This window comes from Rhyacophila brunnea, unplaced genomic scaffold (genome assembly GCF_057557595.1).
Source record: "Rhyacophila brunnea isolate RB1 unplaced genomic scaffold, BYU_Rbru_1.0 scaffold_14, whole genome shotgun sequence".
NCBI lineage: Eukaryota > Metazoa > Arthropoda > Insecta > Trichoptera > Rhyacophilidae > Rhyacophila > Rhyacophila brunnea.
This window is the reverse complement of record NW_028232796.1, coordinates 37,993,290-38,018,212: the sequence shown is the minus strand read 5'-3', so window position 1 is coordinate 38,018,212 and position 24,923 is coordinate 37,993,290. Positions and strand designations below refer to the sequence as shown.

Here is a 24,923-nt window from a genome sequence, read left to right as displayed (position 1 = left end):
CGTTTAGATTTTTTCAAGGATTATCTAATGAGTGTAGTCATCGACTACCTAAAATATACAATAAAACTTCGTATCCTACCTCAATAGTTATTTTGACCATTTTTCAGTGAAACGTGCTAAAATGTCATCGTCCGTTAATTTTGTAGTTCATCGACATTCATTATAGTGTAGTTACAATATGGCGCTGCATATAGCTTTTTGCGCCGCGCATTAACCATGAATGTGTATAAAATAACACACCTTTTCACTTCTTTTCCGCTATTGACATTGCTTGAAAACCAATTTCATTTTGCTTATTGGAGTAAAAAATGGCAAAATTCAGGTATGTAGATACTACTAAAAAATTTAAAAAAAAAACAACGATAAATTGACTTTGCTGATAAAAAGGTTGTGCATCACTGATCTAGGATAAGGTAAAAAGAGCGTCGAATATTATCTTCAAATGCCGGCGCAAGACTTGTCGCGATGCAAAAAAAAAACAAAAACAGGTTACTTATTTAGTATCAATACAACATTATAATACCCATTCCCTACCAGGTTTATAAAAAAATCCCTTAGCTATGCGACTACAGAACTGATTAATAAAAAATATAAATACACCAGTCGTCATAGAACAAAAATTTCAAGCAAGATTTGCTGTTTAATGACAGGTCACCTCATAAAATCCAAACATACAAGTCCAAGGAATGTCCTCACATTTTACTGATATTGAATGCGTGTTTCGTTAACGTGGCAAACTTTAATGCATATTATTAAGACGTATAACACGACTTTATCAGTTCATCCTTTAATGTCCACACTGAAGAATTTAATCTTGTTTCAGCATCATCACCCAGAAGGCAACACAGTATTTGTGCTCCCGTTATGCTGTGAACGAGGAAAGACAAAATACAGAATCACATGACACGGATAACTACTACATACTAACCACTAAATAAAGCCTTATTAAAATGCATACCTACCATTTGCGCATGACGTATGAAACAGCTGAGTCAGCAGCCGAGCATTCGGCAGATCGAAGGAAATTTCATTTATTCAATTTCGCCCATATAAACCAAAGCCGTGATAATATAAACATTAACACTCGCTCATGTAAGGAATCATCATTTCAAGACCGGAGACCGGTTTCAGCTGCATGCTAATACGTCTGTACGTATTACAAACTTAATTCACTATGCAGAGATGGCTTGCCGAATAATCACAGAAGAAGACAATATTACATTTTCTTCAACTGCTCACAGAATTTGCCGTGGTTTTGGCTAACTTCAATACGAAGTATTTCAATAACCAAAATTTAGCAGCCACCTTGGAATTATACATACAATGGATTAATCATACTGGTATACTCTTGATTTCCTTTCTTGTCATGCATTATCAATGATCACCAAAACCCCTATCACATCACATCTTTGGCGAGGGGTGGAGGTAGGCTGTTAAGATTCGATATAAATAGTGCACACTGTTAATGAAGGAATCCCTGTAGGCACTCACTCCATGGATATGTGCTGATAATGGCAAGATGAATGTAGATGGGCTTAATGTGACAGACTGGAAAGAGAGAGTTCGGGATAGCGATACCAGGAGGACGGCTGTGCAGTCGGTCATGGACCTTAATAGTCTGTAGCACCAGCTTAATCATAATCAATAATTTTATAAACTGTACTGTCCATGGCCCCCACAAACGGGGGGCTGACAGGGCTATAGCCTGGGGGCCCGGGCTCAGGAAGGGCCCGGCGTGGCGAGTCGACCAGATAAGTGATATAAACACACATCACAAATTCTCTCTAATAGTAAAAAAGTCACTATTTTTCTTCAATAATGTTATCATTTAAAATTATTTGGTTGTACGATATAATTTTTAATTGTGTATCGATACTCGACAATTCCATAATTCAAATGGATGTATTAAAATATGTACTTATACAAAAAAAACACTAAATATACACATTAATTTTAACGCGTACACCATTTGGAAAACGCTACTGTAGAGCATCACACTGCCTTTATTTTTAACGATAGGTAGGAGGGGCCCGCCAAAAATCCTAGCCTAGGGGCCCGCTTCAGGATGTGGGGGCCATGGTACTGTCAGATACCTTTTCTCTGTTTGCAATGAGATATTGATGATTTAAACTATTCCAATGGAAAATGTCAGTTAGGCAAATATAAATTATGGGCCCAAAATACGGAATACGTGTTTGGAATAACCCAACGTGCTTGTTGCATATAACGCAAAATAACTACGTAAAAATAATGTATTAGTAATGTCGCCAAGGCAAAAAGACGGATAAATGTTAGAATGTTAGATGGTCGCTTGACCAATATCATTATTCAGTGGAAACCAAGAGGCACTCAACGGCAATAGGGTCGTTATCGTTGCCAACTAGGCGTTTTTCTTGCTAGATATTGCATTTTTAATAGGAATCTAGTTTGCAAATATTGAACCTGGCGTATGGCGTTAAATCTAGTGTTTTCGATACCTCAAACATCTTAAAACTTCTCATAATAAAGCTAGAATATCCTAAATAGCTAAAATCAACATGCTGGTATTTTGTATCTTAGGAATATGACAAATAAAATAATTATGAGTTGTTCTTGTAAAAAAAAAAAGGTTAATATGATGTATCTAAGTCAAAGGTTAATAAAATTCATGTGTTTTTTTTTTTTGAAATGCTAGTTTCTAGACACTGAGTTTTGAGAAAATATAGCATTTTTTCCTGCCATCTGGCTTATTTTGTGAATGGTAACACTGAATTGGACAGACAGGAGTGAAATGAATTCAGGGAGACATTGGTCCAGCGGTGGTGATATGACCCCCTGCTTTTACGATAGTGACCTAATAAGTTTCGTACATACTACGAGAAACTTTCTCAAAATATTACATACCTATGGACTATGGTCAGCTATTAAAAATAAATGTCATTAAATAAACAATATGTATGAATCTTGCGTGGTGATAATATGTTCGTATAATTAATTCTTGTTTATACTGTATAGCATTTTGTTTATGAAGACATACCACACCATAGCGTTGCTACGTAAGTAGTACCAACATTTAAATAAAAAAAAATATCTGAATAGAACAGCGGCAATTATCTAAGTAGAGGCCATAAACTGGATAATTCTGAATATTACTTATCATTTTGGTATCAGTGTCTAAAAATACGTAATAATAAATACGATAAACAATATTATACGCAGAAAAAAAGCATTTAAGGATTTCTATCATTATAATATTATATTATCATAATATGCATATTTCAGTCAACACAAAAACATACGAAAAATATAATTTTACGTACCTACAGCTTACAGGTAGATTGTATTATAAAGTAAATAAACCTCAACGGACATGCCTTTCAGTGGAATTATCAGGTAAAAAAAACACTAAGTTAAGTATGGGACACGCTATTCAGAATGGTATGGCATGTGCCCTATGCATGCGTCAGGTGTGCAGCATCCGTTGACACGATTGAACGGATGTTACAGGTATTTTTTTCCAATCTATGCAACCTAAACGAACGTACATTTAAGGAGACAACGGTCATACCTGTGTACCTGCGATTCAATGAACTAATCAACAACGATTTTTCAGAAATACTATTTATAAATTAATATGCCACGAGATAGCGACCGATTATGTATTATTATCGTAATCACTCAGTTATCGACAAATTCGAGGATGTGGTTATATATAAATCAGAAACTCCTCATATACACATATTTATATGTTAAACTGATATTTCGTCGCCGAATCGCCGAAAATTGTGGCGGGTGCTATCGGGGTTTCTAGTGAATTAATACACCTACCAGAGTTCACCCCCTGCCCCCTTCACCAGGCACACTGTCCAAACAATAAATTTACCTTCTGAGGCTTTGTGGGCCTCGCCGAACGGCATGTCCGTAGAATCCCACAATACGAAGAAAGAACAGTTCCAGCAAATTATTCATATCCGCCACGCGTTTAATTCGCATGGCAACTTTTCAGGAAACAGAAATTCAAACATCAAATAGGTACGCGTCCAATATGTATCTTCAAAAAAATATCGACCATTTACATTTACTTTTACATACACGAAGTGACATTTTTGATATCCTAAGTCTGGTATCACAGTATAAATATGTCCCCCCTCTTTCAAATAAAATTACATTTCAATTTACGACTGACTTAAGATTAAATACGTTTAGTTCGGTACAGTGTGGTTACTATTTTCATCGAAATATGCGGTGTAGATATCGAATTTGTAAAATACGCGACGATAATAATTATTGATAACAATTTTAGCTATTCATTTATAAGCCACATCAGATGGAATTATTATTGTAAAATTAGATTAGCATATTATGGTTGACTTGTGGGTTAAGTTGTGCAATGACGAATATCGTGTCTGGGGTGTGCCCTGGCTACTCCTAGTAAGAGCCTGGATGTCATTTTCTACATCGTTAAACCACCTGCGCATACTTTGGATTTTTGTCATTCACCCGAACACACGCGTAAATAAATAGTTAGTGAACATAATTCAGTAGCGAAGGGTGGAGGTAGGCTGTTAAGATCCGCCATAAATAGTGCACATTAAACGGTGTTAGTTATACGTATTCGTTTTTATTGATCTTAGACTACAATTTACAGATGGTATTGGTTAGTTTTTCAAAATCAATTAATCCCTGCCTAAAAACCAAACCATAATAGTTTAGAAATATTTTGGGCGATACGACAAAATTGTGCACACTTTTCTATCCATACTTACTTGTTTTAGTTGGCTTAAGAATACATAATATTAAACATATTGTTGGTTCATTTTTTATATACATTAAGGCCTGCATAAACCAAACTAGATAAAAAATATTATGCTATCTATAAAATATTCAAAGTTATGTATGATTTAATTGCATAATTTTAGATATTTTATAGATAAACGAGTACTTTTCGACTATTAAGGCTTAGTTTTCGCAGGATTTAATAGAAATTAAAAAAAAATAACAAATACATCTGTAAATAGTAGTCTTATTTCAATGAAAACAAATACGAATGACTGACAAAGTTTAGTGTGAACTATTTATGATGGATCTTAACAGCCTACCTCCACCCTTCGCCACTGAGATAATAATATAGTATACAATCCTAACGTGATTTTAAAACAAATAAGACTAGTTACTAACCAGCGACGGCAGTTTGCCGAATGTAACAGCGGAAATTACAAGCACGGGGGTGTGGTCCCTACAGATAGATCTCCAACAGCAGCCGAGTGAGTTATCTATCAATCAAAAGATTGACCTTGATAACAATATTATGATTCGTGAGTGCCGTGACGTATGAACACAAGTAGAGAGAACTAGTGGCGACCGACCAACTAAAAACAGGTATCGCATGAAATTGGCATTACGTATCTACGAGACACATGAGATCAAACAAACTGGTTACGACTTCGTATCTACTTACTTATAAATTAGGCATGATGGTGGTCTTTGATTGGTTTGGTACCATCCGATCATAACAATGAAATAAATACATTCAATAATAATACATCGCTCGCTCATTGGGATGCCTTTGAGTTTGCCTAAATCGATTGATTGATCTGGTGTTAGTGAGAAGAATAAAATAAAGGAAGGCAGGTAATTGGATTTGAGTTATGTATGCATTGTAATAATCATTCGTATTTTCTTTTTAATTAAGTAAATTGAATGAAATTGTAACTACATTAATTTAAACATCGAAACGAATGAAATTTTTATGATACTTGCGGACCGGTTAAAATAAGAGTAATACATACATCGCGGACCGCCAACAAATAAATAAAAAAACTATTATTCATAGTTTTTTGTTTATTAAGTTTTTAAACCGTATATCATAACAGGCACGACAGTCTGATTGCGAATACAAAATATATATATGATGGAAAATCAGGAACCGATCGGAAAATATTTTTGTAATATTAGATCTAATGGAATTTTGAGAAACCAATAGGTACATATATATTATGGCCCCCACAAGGGGGGTCTGATAGGGCTCTAGCCTGGGGGCCCGGGCTCAGGCCCGGCGTAGTGAGTCGACCAGATTAGTGATATAAACACAAATCATTATGTCGCTCCGTTTCGTTTATATACTGACAAGGCCGAAAGTCTTCCTCACATTCGACAGTAAGTTGAAAAGCACGACGTTGACAATCGAGTTGCAACGACTAACTGTCATAATGGGCGGAGGCTCATATTATACACGTCCCCTAATGATGAACTAGGAAATAATGAGGACTTGGACGGCCGAGATTGAGCCGCAGCAAGTTTGAAGAAGTAAGTTTAGGGAGAAGTCCACCAAGACCCACCAAGGTTTGTAAAGCCAAGAATGATACTTAATGATGACTGGAAAGATAATCACATTATTTTACAATAATGTTCTACAACATTATTCTAACAACATTATTCTACAGTACATGAATTATACGTAGTAGAACTTACTCTATTATAGTTATTTTAAAATCCGTTTTGGGCCATGACTCTAATGACATCCAAACAGTGAGCCTGTATTAACTCGCGGCTCGAACGTCCTACAGGAGTGAATCTAACTTTGTTTGTTACTGTTAAAGTTAGACCATTCTGAGAATGAGTTTGTCAACACTAGTAAAATAAAAAAATTGTTCAACAAAAAGTTTATTTAAAAAATCATTAATATCATGAATGATTTTGAAATTGAGGTATTGATTGTGTGATATGAACATGGAAGTGTTGTCTATTAAATAAAAGCAACATACTGTGGTTGAAAACACTGTTTTTGTGTATACTTGAATAAACAAAAGACAATTCATAAATACCTCACAATAATAATATGGTATCGGAAATATCTCCAAATGTGATTGATTCTACAAACGTAATATTATCTGCAAATGAATAATATTCAACTGCGGCGTCGCCAGGAAGATCTTGCGGCTGTTTTTGCACAGCTCACAACGGTACCCCACCCACAGGTGCGTACAGGGGTGGTGGTTATTGGGTCTGGACCCCCTCCAGGAGTGACAAAAAAAACAATTTAAATTAATGGAACAATACTCCTTTCTTCGTCAGGACTTCATGAATGATCCCCAATGATTTGGCTGTCAGCCTTCTCAAAGGGTTGTGCTGCCCACTACTCAGGACTTCATGAATGATCCCCAATGATTTGGCTGTCAGCCTTCTCAAAGGGTTGTGCTGCCCACTACTCACGCCATTCTATGCCACGCAATACCCATGTCTGTGAAAGACCCCTGCAATTCAGGAATTGGGAGCATCCAATGTTTCCTGTATTATTCTGACGCAGCATATCTAAAATACAAGTCATCGCGGACGACACAAACAGACACTAATGATCTTAATAATTATAACCGATGAGCCATGCCAGCGCCATCTTTACTTGAGTCGGTAATGGACATGAGCATTCGATAACCACCTGTGGTTGCGACCAGCGGCGGCTCCTCTAATACCATGCAAGTGCAACGCACTGCCTGCATTTTTGAAGACATCGTTCAACTTTTCATTGTTATTCATACGTGTATCACTCACTTCGCGTAATAGAACATGTAGCAGTATTATTAACAATTCTCCTTTCATGAGCGCAAAGCGATTGCGTCCAAATAGATTTTCAGTTTGCACAGGATTACAATAAGGTCATTGTATACTGCTTAAACGGTGGCCGAATGTTCCTGAAATGGCGTTTTGTATAGAATTTTTTACACACTTTTAGATCGGCGCACGAAACGAAGGACTCTAGAAACAAAAACGCCAGTCTCTGTTTTATAACAATGTTGGAGAGTTCATTTTTAATATTTTTACAGTTAACATTTATTTAATGAATCGCCAACATTCTACGAAAATACAAACCTGCCGCGTTTGTTTCTGAACCACTCAAATTCATTCAAAATACTAAAAAACACATCAGCGGTTATTTATTTGGCTAACGCGCTAAAGCATTGTTCACTCCGAGCGTAAGCCATAAACTGTGACATTTATATTTCTTTATTGATATGAAATCATTCTTGCTGTTCAAATCTTTTTTGAGAAATAGTATAAATAAACAAAGACATATTTAATTTGATAAGTCGGTAGCCTTCGGTGATTGACGTAATCATGAAAAGACGCTTTACGACCTTACATGGCTAGGACACGTGCTCCGGATGCCACCAAAAAGTGTGACACGTCGTACCCTTATGGCACAGCCCATGGCCGGCCCTCACTCACCCTCCAGCGGTGCCACAAAAGCGAGCTACGTGATGCAGGACTGACGTGGCGGGAGGCGCAAGAGTTGGCGATGGACCAAGGGAAGTGGCGCGAACTTGTGCTTGCCCTATGCTCCAATGCTGAGTCGTGACAGGGTGAAAGAAGAAGATCTTCTCTTTATAGAAGGTAAACCATTGCGCACTACCAGAAAATGCTATTCTGAAGACCACCGGGAGCCACTGGTTGCGACAGATGGCAATAACTCATAGAGCACCAGTAGTTAGTTATAGCTGCAGGCCAGGTGTTCATCACTAGAATCAAAGTGCCTAGTGTCCGGGTATAGGGTATATATTCGGAAAAGTGCGTAGGGTCCACGAGGTCATACCTGTTAGATTTTGTTAACGCACCCTCCCCGCCAATCATAAATTATTGTGGGTATTTTTTTCAAAACTGACCACCCCCCCCCCCTCCAAATTGTTTTGTGTTTTTCACCTAGCAATATTAATTTTCATTATTATCAATGATCAAATTAATGTCCCTGATTCAAGTATCAATATATATCCAGAAGGTTAGTGTGGTTGAATTGGTAATAACAACAAGTAATAATGTTGGTAGCTTTTGTGTGGAAATACAAAAAAGCGATCGTACCGTTGACGCCTTGCTCTGGTTATTTACTTACAAGCATCTTGTAGACGAAACCGTCATTAATAATGTAAAGTGTCATTTTTTTACAGAGAAGTTACAGGAAGCAAATACACATAAGAGCGAAGCAGTCCCATAAATGAAACCTGCCTATTAACATTTGATATAAACAAATATGGTGTTTTCTAGACAATACTATATATATATAAATCACAGAAATATAGAAAAATAATTACTACATCTTATTTGTCACTTACATAGTAATATATTTAACAAAAAATTATAATAATAATCTATGTTACCTGTAGATATTATTAAATTTGATAAGATTAATGTGATAGATTTTTTATAAATCACTGTCCATCTCTACAGGTTTTCTTTAAAATCTTTGGAATTATTGCAGACCACGTTCTCTGAATATTTGGACATGCATTGCAATTAATTATAAAAAAATATTTGGCGACCATAGACAATAAATAGAACGGATGGCCTTTACTTCTAAGTTTGAAAACCCAATTGACAGTCCATATGACGGGCATGGGCCATAGATATTTCAGTATTTCGTAAGTATCGTAAGTATATATCGTCACCGTTCAGGCAAAAGTCACCAACCCTGAAAATGACAGTTTTGAGTTGAGTATGTCACCCGAAGCGTAAAATTATGTTCTTTAGGATGCAAAACTCACCTCGGTACATTAGTTAGTAAAATTTTGCTTAAATCCGAATTATTTGTTTTTCACTAAATGACTTTCGATAAAATCTTAACAAGCAAAAGTCATTATAGGTGAATAGACATTATTGACTCTATAAAAAAAAAATCCTTCGTGATAAATATACAAGCAAAAGTCACTATACTATGGATGGTGAGTTTTACTGATGCTTCTTTTGGCTAACATTGTTCAGATTATTAACAAGCAAACCATAATTTGAGCTACCTTGCCTCCTTTAAAACCTTCCAGATGTTTTAATTAGCATCAAAAAGTAAAAGTACCTTAAAGAAATTATTAAGAAGACATGAGAAAATAATTTAATGTAGATAAAACCTTAAAAACATTAAAATCTGATTTTTCCTGCATTTTCAAACTTTCAAATTGCTATATCTCAAAACTATGTTTTTAGGGTTGGTGACTTTTGCCTGAACGGTGACGATATAATCTAGTGGCAAAAAGAATATTGAACTTTGAAAGTAGGTACATAACTCGTTTATTCCGTTTTAGTAAATATAAAAATAATATTACAACGGTAAAATCTTAGTAGTAGTACCAGTGGCGCAAGGGCCCCTGTCACCCCCCAAACATGAAAATTATCAGAATGATTTTAAACATTGAAATTAAAAGCCAATAAACTATACGTGCTTAGACAAATAAAAACACGACAAAAAATGATTTTCATTTCTAACATAAAAATTTCGAAACACTAATGTCGGGTTTTTTAGAAACCCAATCCTTAATGGAACCGTCAAAAATATCTCGGTGTCCACCCGAATTCCGGAGTGGTGTAGGTCATGGCTGGGGGGGCTGACAGGGCTCACACTGCCTTTAATCTTAGCGGTAGGTAAGGGCCCCGCCAAATATTCTACCATGAGGGTCCGTTTCAGGATGTGGGGGCCATGGTGTAGGTACACCGAGTGCAATAGACAAAAGACCGATAAACGAGAAATTAGGCTGTGTTGTGTTGAGTAGGCTTTAGTATAAGTTCGATGCACTAATACTTATTTTGTCCATTTCAATTAATATTTTGGAACCTCAATATTAAAAAACCAAAAATCGACGATAAACATTCGGCGAAAATAACGACTACACCCACTTAGTCGGTGGTAGTGTAAGTCAAAAGAACATTTTTTTTCAGTGGAATTCGGCATAAATATTGTAGCTCTCTAGACCAAGCGGGTAGCACAGCCGATAAATATTTGAATAATGTTTTAGCATACTAGGCCCACATGTCCAGCATGGTCGCTGTTAGTCACTTCCAATCCGCTAGTCGCTGATGACACGCTTAACGGTTACCGCCGTTATACCTCAAATTTAATAAAAACTAGGAGAAACTGTACAAATATACCGCCGTGTATTGTGAAAATATGTTAAAATAATTATATGAAGAAAAAGAGCCTATGGGACTAATTTACATTTTCCTCATTGCCCCCCCCCCCCCCCCCTATATTAAATCCTGGATGCGCCACTGACTAGTACGTAAAAATATTCCTAATATTGACGAAAGTGTCCACGAAAATACAAAACACGACAGTTCAAAAGTTGCACAACGACAACAGCATGTACGGGAGCCGGGAGGAGGGAGCGTTTCTATTGACGACAAAGATTCGCAAGTGATGAAATGATGGTGAAATCTCCCGACAACCACGCGGTTATATCTATAAATACCTACAATCTGTTCTGTAGATCCTCTGATTACCCCCCCCCCCCGTAAGTAAATACATAATGGCATTATTTTTTCAACAAGGATTTAAACTTACCCACTACACTTATGGATAGTAATAAACGAGACTTAATTAGTAATCGGCGCCAATGGATATGTAAAACAAAACCCTACGTTATTAATACTTTACATGGCCATGTAGGTATGTCTACAAAATTTAAATGTGGCAGTCATAGTAACGTCCGCCCAGGAGATGGTAAAATAATCTGTTTTTAAGAGAACACAGCTGTACAACTTGAATACAAGACCACGTAAGACCCACCAAACCAACCGCCCCGCACCGCACTCAGTATTAATCGAGCGTATCACGAAGCCCTAGGTTTGGGCGAGAAGCATCAGTAGTTAATTACCCAAGACTGAGGTCGCCAAGTGTGCTTTGACTGAGTTTACATTGATTTTAATAATTAAAAAATGACCATGGGAGAAATAGGATAAACTAACAACAAAATTAAAATAATATATAATATTGAGACAATAACTGACGATCATTTTATGTGAAGAGATCTCCACGTCCGCAGTAGGATAGGACGCTATAATTAAAAAAAAAAAAATTAAATTAAAAACAACAGTACGACTTCGATATTGTTGTCCACACGTCAGAACGGCAACCTAGTGAACTAAAAAAATCCGCAATCTCTCGCGTATCCACCACACTACATAAATATCAGCCATTATTACTGATTACGATTGCCATTACTTGGAAATTTAAAAAATGCTCTCAAAATGAAGAATCTATCAATAAATCATAAAATGACTACAAAGCCATAGATACAAACTATAAAGAGAAGAGGTAATAGACGGGCAAGATTAACACAGGGGATCGAAGAACTGCACCATTTAATACATACGATAATTTTAATCATCCCATTGGAAAAATTGTTGGAAGCTGTCTGGATTTCATTGCACTTTACACAGTACATTGTATACGTCATGTAAGTGCATACAGGTTAAAATGTGTTTATATGTACTTAATATTTTAGGTACTTCCGTTGGATAACCCCACCCCACCATTATTATTTACAGTCCAGTTACAAGTCCAAGCAGTGCGCTTATGCGCGCGCGCACAAAGTTGCGGCAAGAAGGGAGCGCACACGAGGAATTGATTAGGTACCCCGCACATAAGTAAACATAACATCAATATTTCATATAAATCAAAATTTAATATAAATCGGTACACGAAAAACTACAGACATACCTACTTCAATATAATAAGCAAATACATGTGAGTGTTTCCATATTATAGAAACACTAATTTGTCAGGGAAATTCGACGATATTGAACTAATAATAATAATTGTACTACCTGTTTTCATTTTTTCTAATGCTTTATTAATCGTCCTATGCTCCGAGCCTGACTACTAATAGGTTTTAATGCTGACTCTAGTAGAAAGTTTTCATCTATCCAACTAACTCGATGAAATTTCAATTCATGTTTTGTTCATGTTTGTCTACCTCTAGATGTCTAACATCTAGTACTGTACACTATTTGTTTACAGTGCACATTTTGCACACATGCGATATAAAATTAGAAGAAACATTTGAAATGCGGTGTTGCCTACCGTACAATATGGAAATTTATATTCTGCGAAAAATGTGAAATAATATAAACATATGTTAGGTCACCACATATGCGTGAAGTTAGATAGTTTTGACAGAAAATAGTTGATAAATGCTTCGTGAAAGAGCCGTCAGAAATAGTAACGGTAACAATAAATAAATAACCCCCATCGAATTCGTGCGCAGTAAAATAAATCGCAATATGCGCAATTTCAAGTTTAAGTTATTCCACTATAAGTTACAAATATAATTTTACTGCAAATGTGCCAAAACTATTTAAAATTTCAAAGTAAAAAATGTTATGTTTCGTACGTTTGCTATAGTTTTGTTTTCAGAATACTAGATATTTTTTACATCTTCGTACTATAATAATTCGCATGGAAAACTGTGCTGAGGGTTATCAAAATATTAATAGTCCGTATGAAAATAAATACATCTACGAAAACGGTAAGAGGAAAAAAATTAAATAAATATACCTGTTTTCTAACTCGAAACACTCGTCAATAATAATATGTACCTATTATATTAGTCAGCTGATATAAATAGCCGAAAAAGATCGTGCATTTTATAATGAAATAAATTCTATAATAATCCGAGCAAATCGCAAGATGCATCGCGTTCACTGCTCACTTCGACGTGTTTTTTTTTATATAAGACACTGTGACGTCAGATACAAAAAGGCGCGAAATATCATTTCGATTCGGTTAGAAAAAATATAAGCGGCGATCCCAGACTGACGCATTCGCCAGTTCATGTTATTTGCTTCACCCTATTTTTGTGACGTAATTGAAGAAATAAATTATTAATACTGTATGAACCTAGTTAATATATTTTGCCATTTCTGAACATTATTTATACCTAATATAATTTTAGTAGAACGTGGCCGTGTATTATTTCTCTCACAGCGTTGCCAGACTGGCGAGTCAGAATAATAAATAATGTTACCAGCTGATTATAATAAATAAATAAATAAAATGTGGAATTTGGTATGTCATGAATACCTACTCTATGTAAGGTAAGTACCTACGTGGATTTGAATAGTTTGATTGATTTGGCCAAACACAAGACATTGTATTACATACAAGTAAAAAAAAAATTAAACCAGAAATGTCAGAAGGGGTCAAGGGCACATCAATAACGTAGTTGTGTTGTGTAGTTCCTAATATTAGATATTATTTTTGTTGTTTTTGTAATAAAAAATACATTGAAAATCACAACACAGGGGATTAGATGATTTTAATTAGCGATTATATTATTAGATGATTTTAATTAATACCAGACGAACCGTGCCCTAAGAGTCAAGAGTCTCCCAAGTACATACCTATTTAGGGTTAAAATGTGGAAGGTACCATATTTTAAACAATAGTTAAAAGGGCGGAAGGTAAAAAAAATTACATTTTGTATAAGTACTTACAAAGGCATAGTTTCCTGCGTAGGGTTATTGTAGGGCACCGTCTCATCGGCACTTTCAGCTCCTGAAGACGAAATAGTAGCGTCAGAGTCCAGCTGACGTTCAACGACGGCCAGCTGCGATCGCAACGCACCAGCTGCGAAGGTCAAGCCCCCAGGAATTTTCATCGAACCACTGGCTACGCCCTCCCCTTCGAGGGTCGGGGGTGCACTCACTTTCTTCGGAGACACTGACGCGCTCTCCAGTCTTTTCACGAACGATTTTACAGAACTGCGCGAGAGACCTTTCGGCTTCTCCACTTTGACGTCAGCGGAGGTCGACTCCGGCTGGACTCCTCGCTTGCAGGCGCGATACGCCTGCTCGAACAGGCCGGCGACCTCTTCGCCGACGTGCTTGCCCATCCCGCGGGCCTGCTGGATGCGGAGTCTCCTCCGCATGAACTGGCACCGTTTGTCGAGCTTGGCCTGCAGGTCTTTGATCCGTTCCCTGGCGGCCGCCTCCTTCGCGGCGGTCCCCGCGCTGTTGTCGTCGGAGCACATGTTCATGACGTCCTGAACGTCCGAGAGGAAGTCTCTCTCGAACGTCGCCAGCGGGAACATGGCGTCGGCCTCGCAGGAGGGCATGAGCGAACCGTCCATCGCCAGCCCGCCGCCCGCGCCCTCCATCGTCTTGATCACCTGCAAGATGTCCACCTCGCCCCCTCCGCCCAGCTCTCCGAGAATCTGGTCCATCTCCTGCGAGTCCTTCATGAAGTTGTCTACGTTCTGGAGGCCCATATTGTGGTCCTCCATATGTGGGATTATGTCTTCTGCGGCTCTGCGAAAGGATCCCTTCCCCCTGCGGGACGAGCCCCCGTCGGCGTAGCTCGGTTTGCGGTTGGGCTCCGAGAGGGCCGGTGCCATGTCGGGCCTCACCGGCCGGCTATTCCGACACGCTCATCGCCACCGGCGTCCGCGGCGATAGCGCGCGGCGCATTTTCGCCGGTGGCGGCGATCCGGAGCGCTCGGACGGCTGATCGATCGTCAATTATGTCACGGAATACCACGGTAATTGCACAATAAACTTTCTTCCCGGGGGCGGACAGACGGCAGATGAGATTCGTCGTCAGTCTCCCGCCGGTTCCATGGCGCGAGCGGCGAAAGATCACTCCGCTCTCCTGAAACTGTAAACGCAATTAATCGTGTATCGACATACGGAAAACATACACTATATCGCGACTGAAATGCTACATAATAGGTAAATGAGAACCGGCCCGCATAGCCGGAGCGGCATAAAACGACGCCCGGTATAAAAACATACTATCGAATTATTAACCCACGTGATAATAGAAGGAACTGCACCCGTCGATACACAAGCGATTCGGTCCGAATAACAAAAAACACGTTCACCACGTTTGTTCGAATATCTTCCGCGGGACCGCCGATTCGTTAGATATTTAAATGCCTACAATGCGCTTCAAATTGATACACTCACAAAATTTGTTGAAATTACATCCAGTAATGGCGGAATAGATGTTAGTAAAACACTTGCGCCAAAGTAACGAATAACTTCACGGCTACAGACGCGGAGACTTCTTCCGTCAACTCTAGGCGAACGACTGAGACAGAAATATATTGCCAATACGTATTTTGTCGGTTCAAAGTAAGCACTTACAAAATTATTGCATTTAAATTTATCGTATCTAATTATGAATGTAATGTGATTAATCGTAATTTTAAAAATTAATAAGCTACAGCGTCATTTAAAAGCAATCCATCTCAGGATAAAAAATATTGAAGTATATCAGGAAGGAATTTGTTTTGCTTCCTGCTTACTTAATAAATTTATAAATTGAACAAAAGAAAATAATGAAAACTTTAAAAACAACTATCGGATATCGGTTCAAAAATTGTTTTTCAATATATAAATTAATTATCTTTTCGTTGTAGACGCGAAAAATAAATTGGCGGTATTATTTTTCAAAATAGTATCTCATTTGACGCGAAGTTAACGCTGCATGCGAACGTACGCGGCCCTGACAACGGATTATATTTGAATTTCACACCCAAAAAAACCAAGAAAAAAACTTTTTTCAAACACGGTGAGATATATTTAACCGAAGCGATGTATATAGAAAGAAAAAATCAAAAGTATTTATTAAAATAATGCAGTTATTTCAGAGAATTACATCATTTTTACCGTGATGGGAAACAACACGTATCTATAAGTTAGGGCGTGGTGTCGGCAATATGAACAGTAGATTCAATATGGACGCTTACGTCACAACAGCAGTTTCGAATGCGCATGCGGACTGTCAATATGATAAACTGCGCCAAATATGAAATCCGGCAAATCAAATTGACGTTTAAATTTAGGTTATAATATTGTCAAAGTTATATTTTGATAAACTATTTTTTTTACTCAACGAATAATTCACTAGATTTAAGAATCTAGCATTCTTTTATTGAACATACATAATTTGAAAACACTTGTGAGAAATATAATATTATGACCACTAGAAAAAATCTTTAAAAAAAATAAAGACACCCAACGGGATTCAAACCTACGACCCCCTCAAATGCACTGACCACTATGTATGCTATAGGTATCTTATCTAATTGCGATAAATTTTAACTAATGGTTTTTACAATACTCTCTGTTCAAACATAAATCTAATACCAACTGGCATTTCATACTTCATAAAACATTGAAAATTGAAAAAAAAGACCCACAACTACAATATTTCTAAGACAGACATAGAATAGATAGAAGTATGTTGAAAGCAAACACGGCACAATCACAAGACGTTGCATTTTGACACCTTTATGCCCCATACAGATCTCCTGCGATTGTCTCCCACACTTTCTGGGTGTGAGGTGTATTTGGACTGGGGTTAGATCAAAACAAAATGGCCAGACGTTCTAATGGTGACGCAGCATATAAGTTTTGTGAAAATATTCTACAATAATTCAAGTAGGTATCTACGAGACGACGTCATGAATGCATTGAATTAAAAATTGGTCTATATAATATAAGTTACACTATACATACAAATACAAACGATTAAACTAAGGTTACTTACTGAAGCTTTTACTATATAATTGATCAGTCGAACATGGTTGGTCATTTAAAAATAAGATTTTGACGAGCGTCATTTTAATTAATCTCAAAAATTAACTGATGCCCATTTCTTACTAAGGCATACGTACATAATGTGATAGTCCAAAGCCGAGCCATTGATATGTAGGTTGGTAGTACCTCTAGTAATTGTACAGTTATTTTTTATCTTTGTTAACGTTTTACCAAATTTGAGGTAAATTAAAAGATTTTGGACGACGAACAGTTGAAAGCGTTTCATCCAAACCTCCCCAAAGTTGGATCCGAGAGGGTAAGAGTGAATACCACAAACACCCATGACTTGAAATGATTTTCTGACAATGTTCCTGAGTGGTTGAAACCAGTGGTAATTATATTATGTTTTATTTTAATTAACCCCATGACTACGATGCTAAAACGCATGACTATTAAAATATTAACGTTGGAAATGGTTGTCCAGATTTGAAGTCTGGATGTTAACTTTCTAAACTGCTGCCCGAAGCCATGCCACCGACTTATCCACAAGGATGCTACAAATAGTATAATAGGTATATTATTACAATGAGATAATAAACTGACATTGGCTGATGTAGTTAGTCTATGATTAGTGCTTCAGTGGGTCTATTCTATACACAAAGCGGTTATCGACGGTAGTTTATCGTATTCATGTATTGAGGTATTATAATAAGTTAGCTGTCTTAACTGTCAAAACTGTCTATCTCGCTCTAAAAGTTAACACAGCCAAGAGAGGGGCTGTTACAACATAGTATTTTTTGAAAGTTTAGACGGTTAACTTATTATAACAATTAACCGCTTCAATGCATAAATATGATAAACTGCCGTCGAAAGCCGCCTTTTGTATAGAAAAGACCCACTGACAAGACATCTCCAAGTCTAAGCAGAAGAAACCGGTTCTAATTTTTATTAAAATTATGTGGATAAGTACAATGAGTTAAAAAAAAAAATATGGAACCATTGTTTTTAATGATACTTTGTATTTAATTATTTCAATTTCTACTATTACTAACTTTGAAGACAATATAAATGTCTGATAAAGATATGCTGTCAAAATACTAAGATACTTCGATGATGACAATACGATTACCATGTGCTCCATCTGAATCGTTCCAACAATAAGATTATAAATAATATAAACTTTTAACCAAAATTACACAATAACCTCTTTCTATAATAATATATTGCAAGAACTGTCAGATTGAGTTTATTTTATTCAGTGACAGAATGTGATGTGATAATGTTTATAAGAGATTTTGACAAATATAATATTATGAATTGTTGGTATTTTTGTAATGCAATACTTATACAGACAACAGAGTACTAAGCCTACCTACCTAGTTGAAGATTGTAAATTCATGAAATAGATTTACTACCAAATACTAAGTACATTTATAAAAAAATTGCAATGATAGGTATTGACAAAAGGATAGGAATTGATAATATAATCAACAAATTTCAAAATGTAACCAAAATTGTGCAATGTGAGATAAGTACCTACATTATACATGGATAATAAAGCATCAACTTTTATTATTCATATAATTAACAAAATAACTGTACCTAATAATGAAGAAAATACTTCTTAAACATACATTGTATAAACTAAGCGCTTTAAATGTTTCCAGTAAATGGTAATAGAATGATTATAATATTTGTATTGTATTATTCAATGTATAAGTGTCTTTGGACTAGAATAAAATATATAAATTAAATGCAGGCACGAAATTATCAATTTCTATTGTGGATTTGTATGTACCAATATTAGAATTTGACAGTAACTTGACATTATTGTAAAAAGTTATTATTTGAATTATACACGATTTATAAAGAATTTATTCACCTGAAATGCGAAGGATCCCGTTAATATTCATTGTACACGAACTTTTAATCACCTCAAAGCTCCACTGACGTCTACTCCTAGACCTTGCGAATCCCATATCTGTAAATTGCAAAAGTCAATTGAAGTAAAAGTGTACATTAGTTAATGGAAAGAAAAATGACATTAGAGTAAATAAATGATTATAACATAACAATGGCAATTGCGGCAAGTTCAAGTTATTGTTGAATTAAAAACAACAAAACGCTAAATAAATTTATTACATTTTGTGATATTATGAAGTAGGTAGTGGGTACCAATCAAACGCTGCAGCAGTGACAAGATGAAGAGTTGGACGACTTCTACACTTTGACTGACAGTTTCCATTTTCCAAAATAGAAAACGTAATATCGAATAACATTAAGAATTTGGAAAAATTAAACAAATTTTCTTTTATTGTTAATAGCAAAAAGAAATTCAAAAGATTTTGCCTCCACAGTTTACGCCGCGGATATCTTGACGTTAATGACACACTAAACCAAACTTGATTGGAAAAATATTTTCGAGGGGTTCAAAATATATTTTTTTTAATATTAGATAATTCAATAGTGAATTATTATAGTCATAATTCAATTAATTCGCATTATTTTTTCACAATAGTATCTCAATAGATACCTATCTATCAAATTAATACCGAAATTCGTCAAAATGAAATATTGCCCATAAATGATTTTACATCGATCTACGTATAATATAGGTAGGTACATAATTTATAGGTATCCATGAATGAATTTATTCGTTTGTATAAAAAAAACATTCTATCAATTCGGTACCTATAGAATATAGATCATTAAAATTGAAATTTACCTATTTCTTCATTCATAGTGTCAAATATATATTTTTACTCAACTTTTATAAACAATGTAGCTACGTACATACCTACAGGCATCGATTTTATTTTATATATATACCTACCTTATAAATCATCTGCATACCTCGAAGAATTGTTTATATAAAAGGTACCTATACCTATTTGTATAATATTTGATTCCAATTGGGTAGGTACAATGTCATTGGGTAGGTACATACCAACTTCAATATATTGAGTACAAATAAATTAATTAGGTACCTAATGAAATAATGTCATTTGCGCATAATAATTATTCCTTACTAGGTACTTACCATGTCCGATCCTAATAGGATCATAATATGGGCCTCCACAAGGTAAAGGTTTGCATTAACAAATTTTGTTTTTTACGAGAAATGGATGTCAGCCACTTGCTCAACCTATTAGGTCCATACTCCATACCCTGACTCACACACAAAACTCACTCACACTTAAGCCCCACGGCCACCATGGGTGTCAAACTTATTACCATGTTCTTATTAAACTCAAGAAAACAACCATAACAATCCATTTTCAATACAAACTAACGCAGAAGATACCATTGATAAAGAATGCTGAATTACCTACATTAAGTTAATCTAATTACTGGTAGGTATGTATACTAACTGTGAGGTCCCTAATAAAATAATTGGGTAAAAAGTAAAAATGTAGAATCAAATTGGAGAATTTTATCCCCCAAAAAAATCTTATAGGACCACTAAAAGTTTTATGCTGGCAACTTTTTATCGATAAATTCAATTCTTCCAAAAAGATTGGACGCCACAGTCTAATCTCTTTGAATTCTTAAGATTCTTTATAATATTATAGGCAGGTAGGTATATTATTCGTTGCTTAAAATATTTTCTTTGTACATTTTAGATAAATTTACATAGAATTTCTATTCAGCTTCACCACTCACAAAGTTGGATCCATGCTGGATCTAAAACTATGCTGTTAGAAATTCGATCGAACGTAAAAAAAAGTCTGGATATTATCATGGTGAACAATAATCTGTTTGAATGCAAAGATAAATTTATTCACGGGTTTAAACATTTAGGAGTGCTCGCATGTTCAAATAACGATTACTGAATTCAATAATATAATTTATGAAATTTCGATGTATAGAGGCTTGCATAAATTAATATTCCATAGCTTGGCATCCCTAGATTCGTAGAATTTAATCGTATACCATAGACTAATATATTTTCTTATGGGTAACATTATAAAAGATCTGACTGCGAGTAACCGGCATGTTAAAGTTCCGCAAAAATAAATAGTACAATATCACACAGAATGGCATTAAATAATTCGCTTCGACGATTTCAATTTGAGCCTGATTCTCCGAAGTCTGTCAACAATTCTTATCGTGGTTTGACCGCTCCGGCTAATCGTGATTTAGATTTATCGATAACTTTGGCGCCTCACGAACTCACAGCACTGACGCATTTCAAAACTTTAAATGACACAACTTTGCGCCGTGCGTTGGACGAAACGACGATCGCAGGATCCAGTGTCAAATCAAAAATTACCGAAGAACTCACAGAAGTTTTCTATGAAGTATCTCAGACGACCAATCCGGCAGACGTTCTGGATACAATCGGAAGATTCATTCAGGCATGTTGTGATTCATTGGAAAAGATTAACCCGTGGGATAGATTTGTTCCACAGAACGCCTGGTTAGCGGACGAAGCAAACTCTTGGAGGTTACTGTATTGTTTATATTTAAATAACGTCCAAGAAAAGGAGATCCCCGAGGTTTTGAAAGAATATGAAGCTCTATCGCAGAAAAAGTTGGTCAGTGTTTTATTTAGGACTGATAACGATATAAGATTGATGCAGTTGATTGTGGACTGGCTGGAGAATTGCTCCGCTTATCAAGATAATGCCATACCTCCTGTGAATCGCGCCGGGAGTACATTGCACTGGGAAAATACCCTCCACCATCTCGAGAATGGGATGAGTTTGTTCGATACTAAAGGAAGCTCCACGCTTGTCACCGAGCTAGACCCTGACGCTCCGACAAGACAAAAGAAGAATATTCATTCGTTGGATCAACAAGACGATGTGAATTTATGTCAGAGGTTATTTAAAGAACTAAGGTGCGGTCATTTTGAGGAAGCAGTGTCTCTTTGTGTGAATTCAGGACAGATGTGGAGAGGATTGATACTTCAAGGCCATAGACTGTTACATTATCCTGACTTGCCACAGCAGGAATCGAAATTTCCTATTGAAGGTAATCCATCGAGAGATTTATGGAAATTATGCTGTATGGGTTTACTCACCAACACCGAAGAAAACGCTCACTTTAAAGCGGCCATCGCTGTTCTCTGCGGACATTTACCTTCAGTGTTACCGCTCTGTGGAGATATCTGGGAAGATTTACTTTGGGCTCATTTAAGAATACAAATTGAATTGCGGGTGGATCAGTATTTGAAAGAACATCATTCAGCCACCTTGGCTTCGACAAGCGACAGCGAAGTTCAAGAGCTTTTGGAGCAGTTTGAACAACCTTCTGAATATACTCTTCATCAGATATTTGGCTGCGTTAATGCTATGCACAAGAATAAATCTGAATCACCCTATCAAGAGATTCAGCGCAATCTTATTCTGGAGCAAATTGACTCGATGTTGTATCAAGCATCTATTTGGATAGAGACGGCAAACTTTGATTTAGTCCGTTTTCTGGCTCATCTCGTCCTCGTTTTACGGCAGATGGGTAGAGACACACTGCGCAACGTCGGAGATGACATTTTAAAAATGTATGTCGGAAAGTTAATCGAACAATTAGACGGTGCATCCATATCACCTGAATTAATCGCTCACTATACATCTACTCTCCCGCCAAAATATCAAATTGAGAAATACTCCCAGTTGATGTGGCTGGTGGAAGCCAAGGACGATAGGAGCCGTGTGATGGAAGCCGGTACACAGGCTGGCCTTGATGTTCAGGCCGCGGCACGTGAAACTGTCAAGAACGCTATTAAACAATTAAAAGAACAACAACCGATTATGTCAAACAATAATATGTCAATAATGCGAGAAATGAATGACAATAGCCAGTTGATCATTCAACGAGTATCTGGAAGCTTAGAATGGTTCTCTTTTTTCCCTACACAATTACCAGAAGCCGTAATGATGAGCAACGCCATTATAAGAAATCTTGTTTTTAAAGGTGACGTAGATTCGGCAACTGGGGTTCTTAGCCGTCTTACTCAATTTTGTCCTTCAGGTTTAATTTCTCAAAGGTTACCTTCAACATCCAACGGGTTGAGAGAGCACTTGTGTCTGAAAGCCTATCTGGAAGCCATCAATGGATACGCTACATGGTACAGACACCATATCGGCGGAAGACCGAGAAGTCCAGAACCGTTACCTGTTAACTTTTCTTTCACTGATAAAGTGCATTATGAACAAATTAAAGCTCAAGCTTCAATGCAGCAAGAAAGATGGAACGCTGCCAGCCTTCATCAAGCTCGTCACACTAAAGAGTTATTGTACAATGTATTACTTTTTCCCAGCGGTTGGTTGGTCGACGATGTGATATCCAATGACGAAGAGAGTGTCGATGACCGGGAAGAATGGCTGGACAGAGAAAAGCAATTGTTGGCACTGAGGAAACTTTGCATTCCAGAAATAGTACTCCTGTTGGTTAAGGTTCTGCAGAGTGGAGATATTAACGCCCACATAGAGGCGATTCGGTTGTCGGAAATTTTGTCTTCTGAATCACACCAATTGTATAAATTGTTCTCTAAACATAAGCTTAGAGAAGTTTTACATAAGATTGGTGAATCTTCTCTTGTTGTATTGGAAAGTAACAGAGATCCCTGGGGGTTTGAAACAATGAATGATTAAATATCCACCATTAAAATTGTTTACTGTATTTTTGTCATGATTTATAATTTAATTTTAAATAAAGAAATATGTCTTATCCTTTTTTATTATTGTTTGATTGCCTTCTTTCAGAAAATTTAAGATTAAATTGATGACTGGTTTGGTCGATGAAAGATGGATTTTTACGGCATTGCGGCCACAATGAAATCACTTTTGAATGGTGTTTGTGTCATTTCAAAGTAACGTTACCGACACTTAAAGGAGTTGCCTGCACTGCCACAAGAATCTGACACCAGTCGACATAATTTCAGAAGTAAATAATATAATCTCTATTTACACTGAAGAATTTAATGAACCATTTGATTTAATTGATATTTGAGATTTTTTTAACATTAAAAAATATATGATAATTCACAAGGTGATTGAATATTTTTGTAAAAATATAGGTACAACACTGATTGCCATCTAAAATTGAATTGGAAATGTTTTCTAATACTAGGCCTAAATATTGAGATGAACTTGTTTTAATTTCATTATTTTAATATAACTGGTTTTTACCTCTATACAGCAGGTACCTACTTAGTACAGGTATTATAGGTAGTAAATCACAGGTACATTTTTGGGCTCGAATTCTAAGTTTTATCAAACCGCTGGTAGATTCAATATGAGAAAATTAGGTTACAAAAAGGTTATTCTTCTGTAGGTAATAGGTATGTACCAAACTTTTTAAATATAATTGGGACAAAAATAATATTTATTTTAAATTTAGTCTATAGACATTATTTATAGGGATGTCCATAGATTCATATGTTAGTATTGACACTAACTTCGGTGTACTACCATCAAAAGTATGAAATATAATTTACATATTTATGGCTCATAAACTCTATGCATGCATGAGTCAATAAGCCAGGGATCGGAGAACATTGTTTAAATCCGAAAATTCTTTTGAAATCAATAAAAAAGAAGCCCATAAAATAAAGTTTCTCGCAAGAATTAAAAAAAATAAGTACTAAACTTGTAAAAGAGACATAAGAACAGCAAAAATACACGATGAATAAATTGAATGAAAAT

General features: G+C 36.2%; 2 protein-coding genes across 4 annotated transcripts in view; one reads left to right on the top strand and one right to left on the bottom strand.

The window, feature by feature from the left end:
• The window catches only part of nsl1 (non-specific lethal 1), an 88,085-nt gene extending 68,380 nt beyond the window's left edge, over positions 1–19,705 (bottom strand). Inside the window, exons 1-3 of one of the 3 annotated variants that reach the window (XM_085942266.1) lie at positions 19,417–19,705; positions 19,157–19,255; positions 14,227–15,385 (exon numbers count right to left, since the gene is read on the bottom strand). In XM_085942266.1, the coding sequence (XP_085798392.1) occupies positions 14,227–15,125 (899 nt within the window). In that variant the 5' untranslated portion in view covers positions 15,126–15,385; positions 19,157–19,255; positions 19,417–19,705. Of the gene's footprint in view, positions 1–14,226; positions 15,386–15,541; positions 15,825–19,156; positions 19,256–19,416 lie in introns of those variants that run through there. The other 2 variants (XM_085942267.1, XM_085942265.1) reach the window with 2 other exon arrangements.
• A 1,504-nt stretch (positions 19,706–21,209) lies between these two features.
• Positions 21,210–23,949, top strand: Nup107 (nuclear pore complex protein Nup107). Its single transcript, XM_085942261.1, has one exon. It carries the CDS (start codon positions 21,312–21,314, stop codon positions 23,868–23,870), a length of 2,559 nt encoding a protein of 852 aa, XP_085798387.1. The 5' UTR covers positions 21,210–21,311; the 3' UTR covers positions 23,871–23,949.
• Positions 23,950–24,923: the final 974 nt, after the last annotated feature.

Excerpts from the sequence above, each read along its gene's own strand:
- Nup107 (XM_085942261.1), top strand. The coding sequence starts at position 21,312 with ATGGCATTAAATAATTCGCTTCGACGATTTCAATTTGAGCCTGATTCT.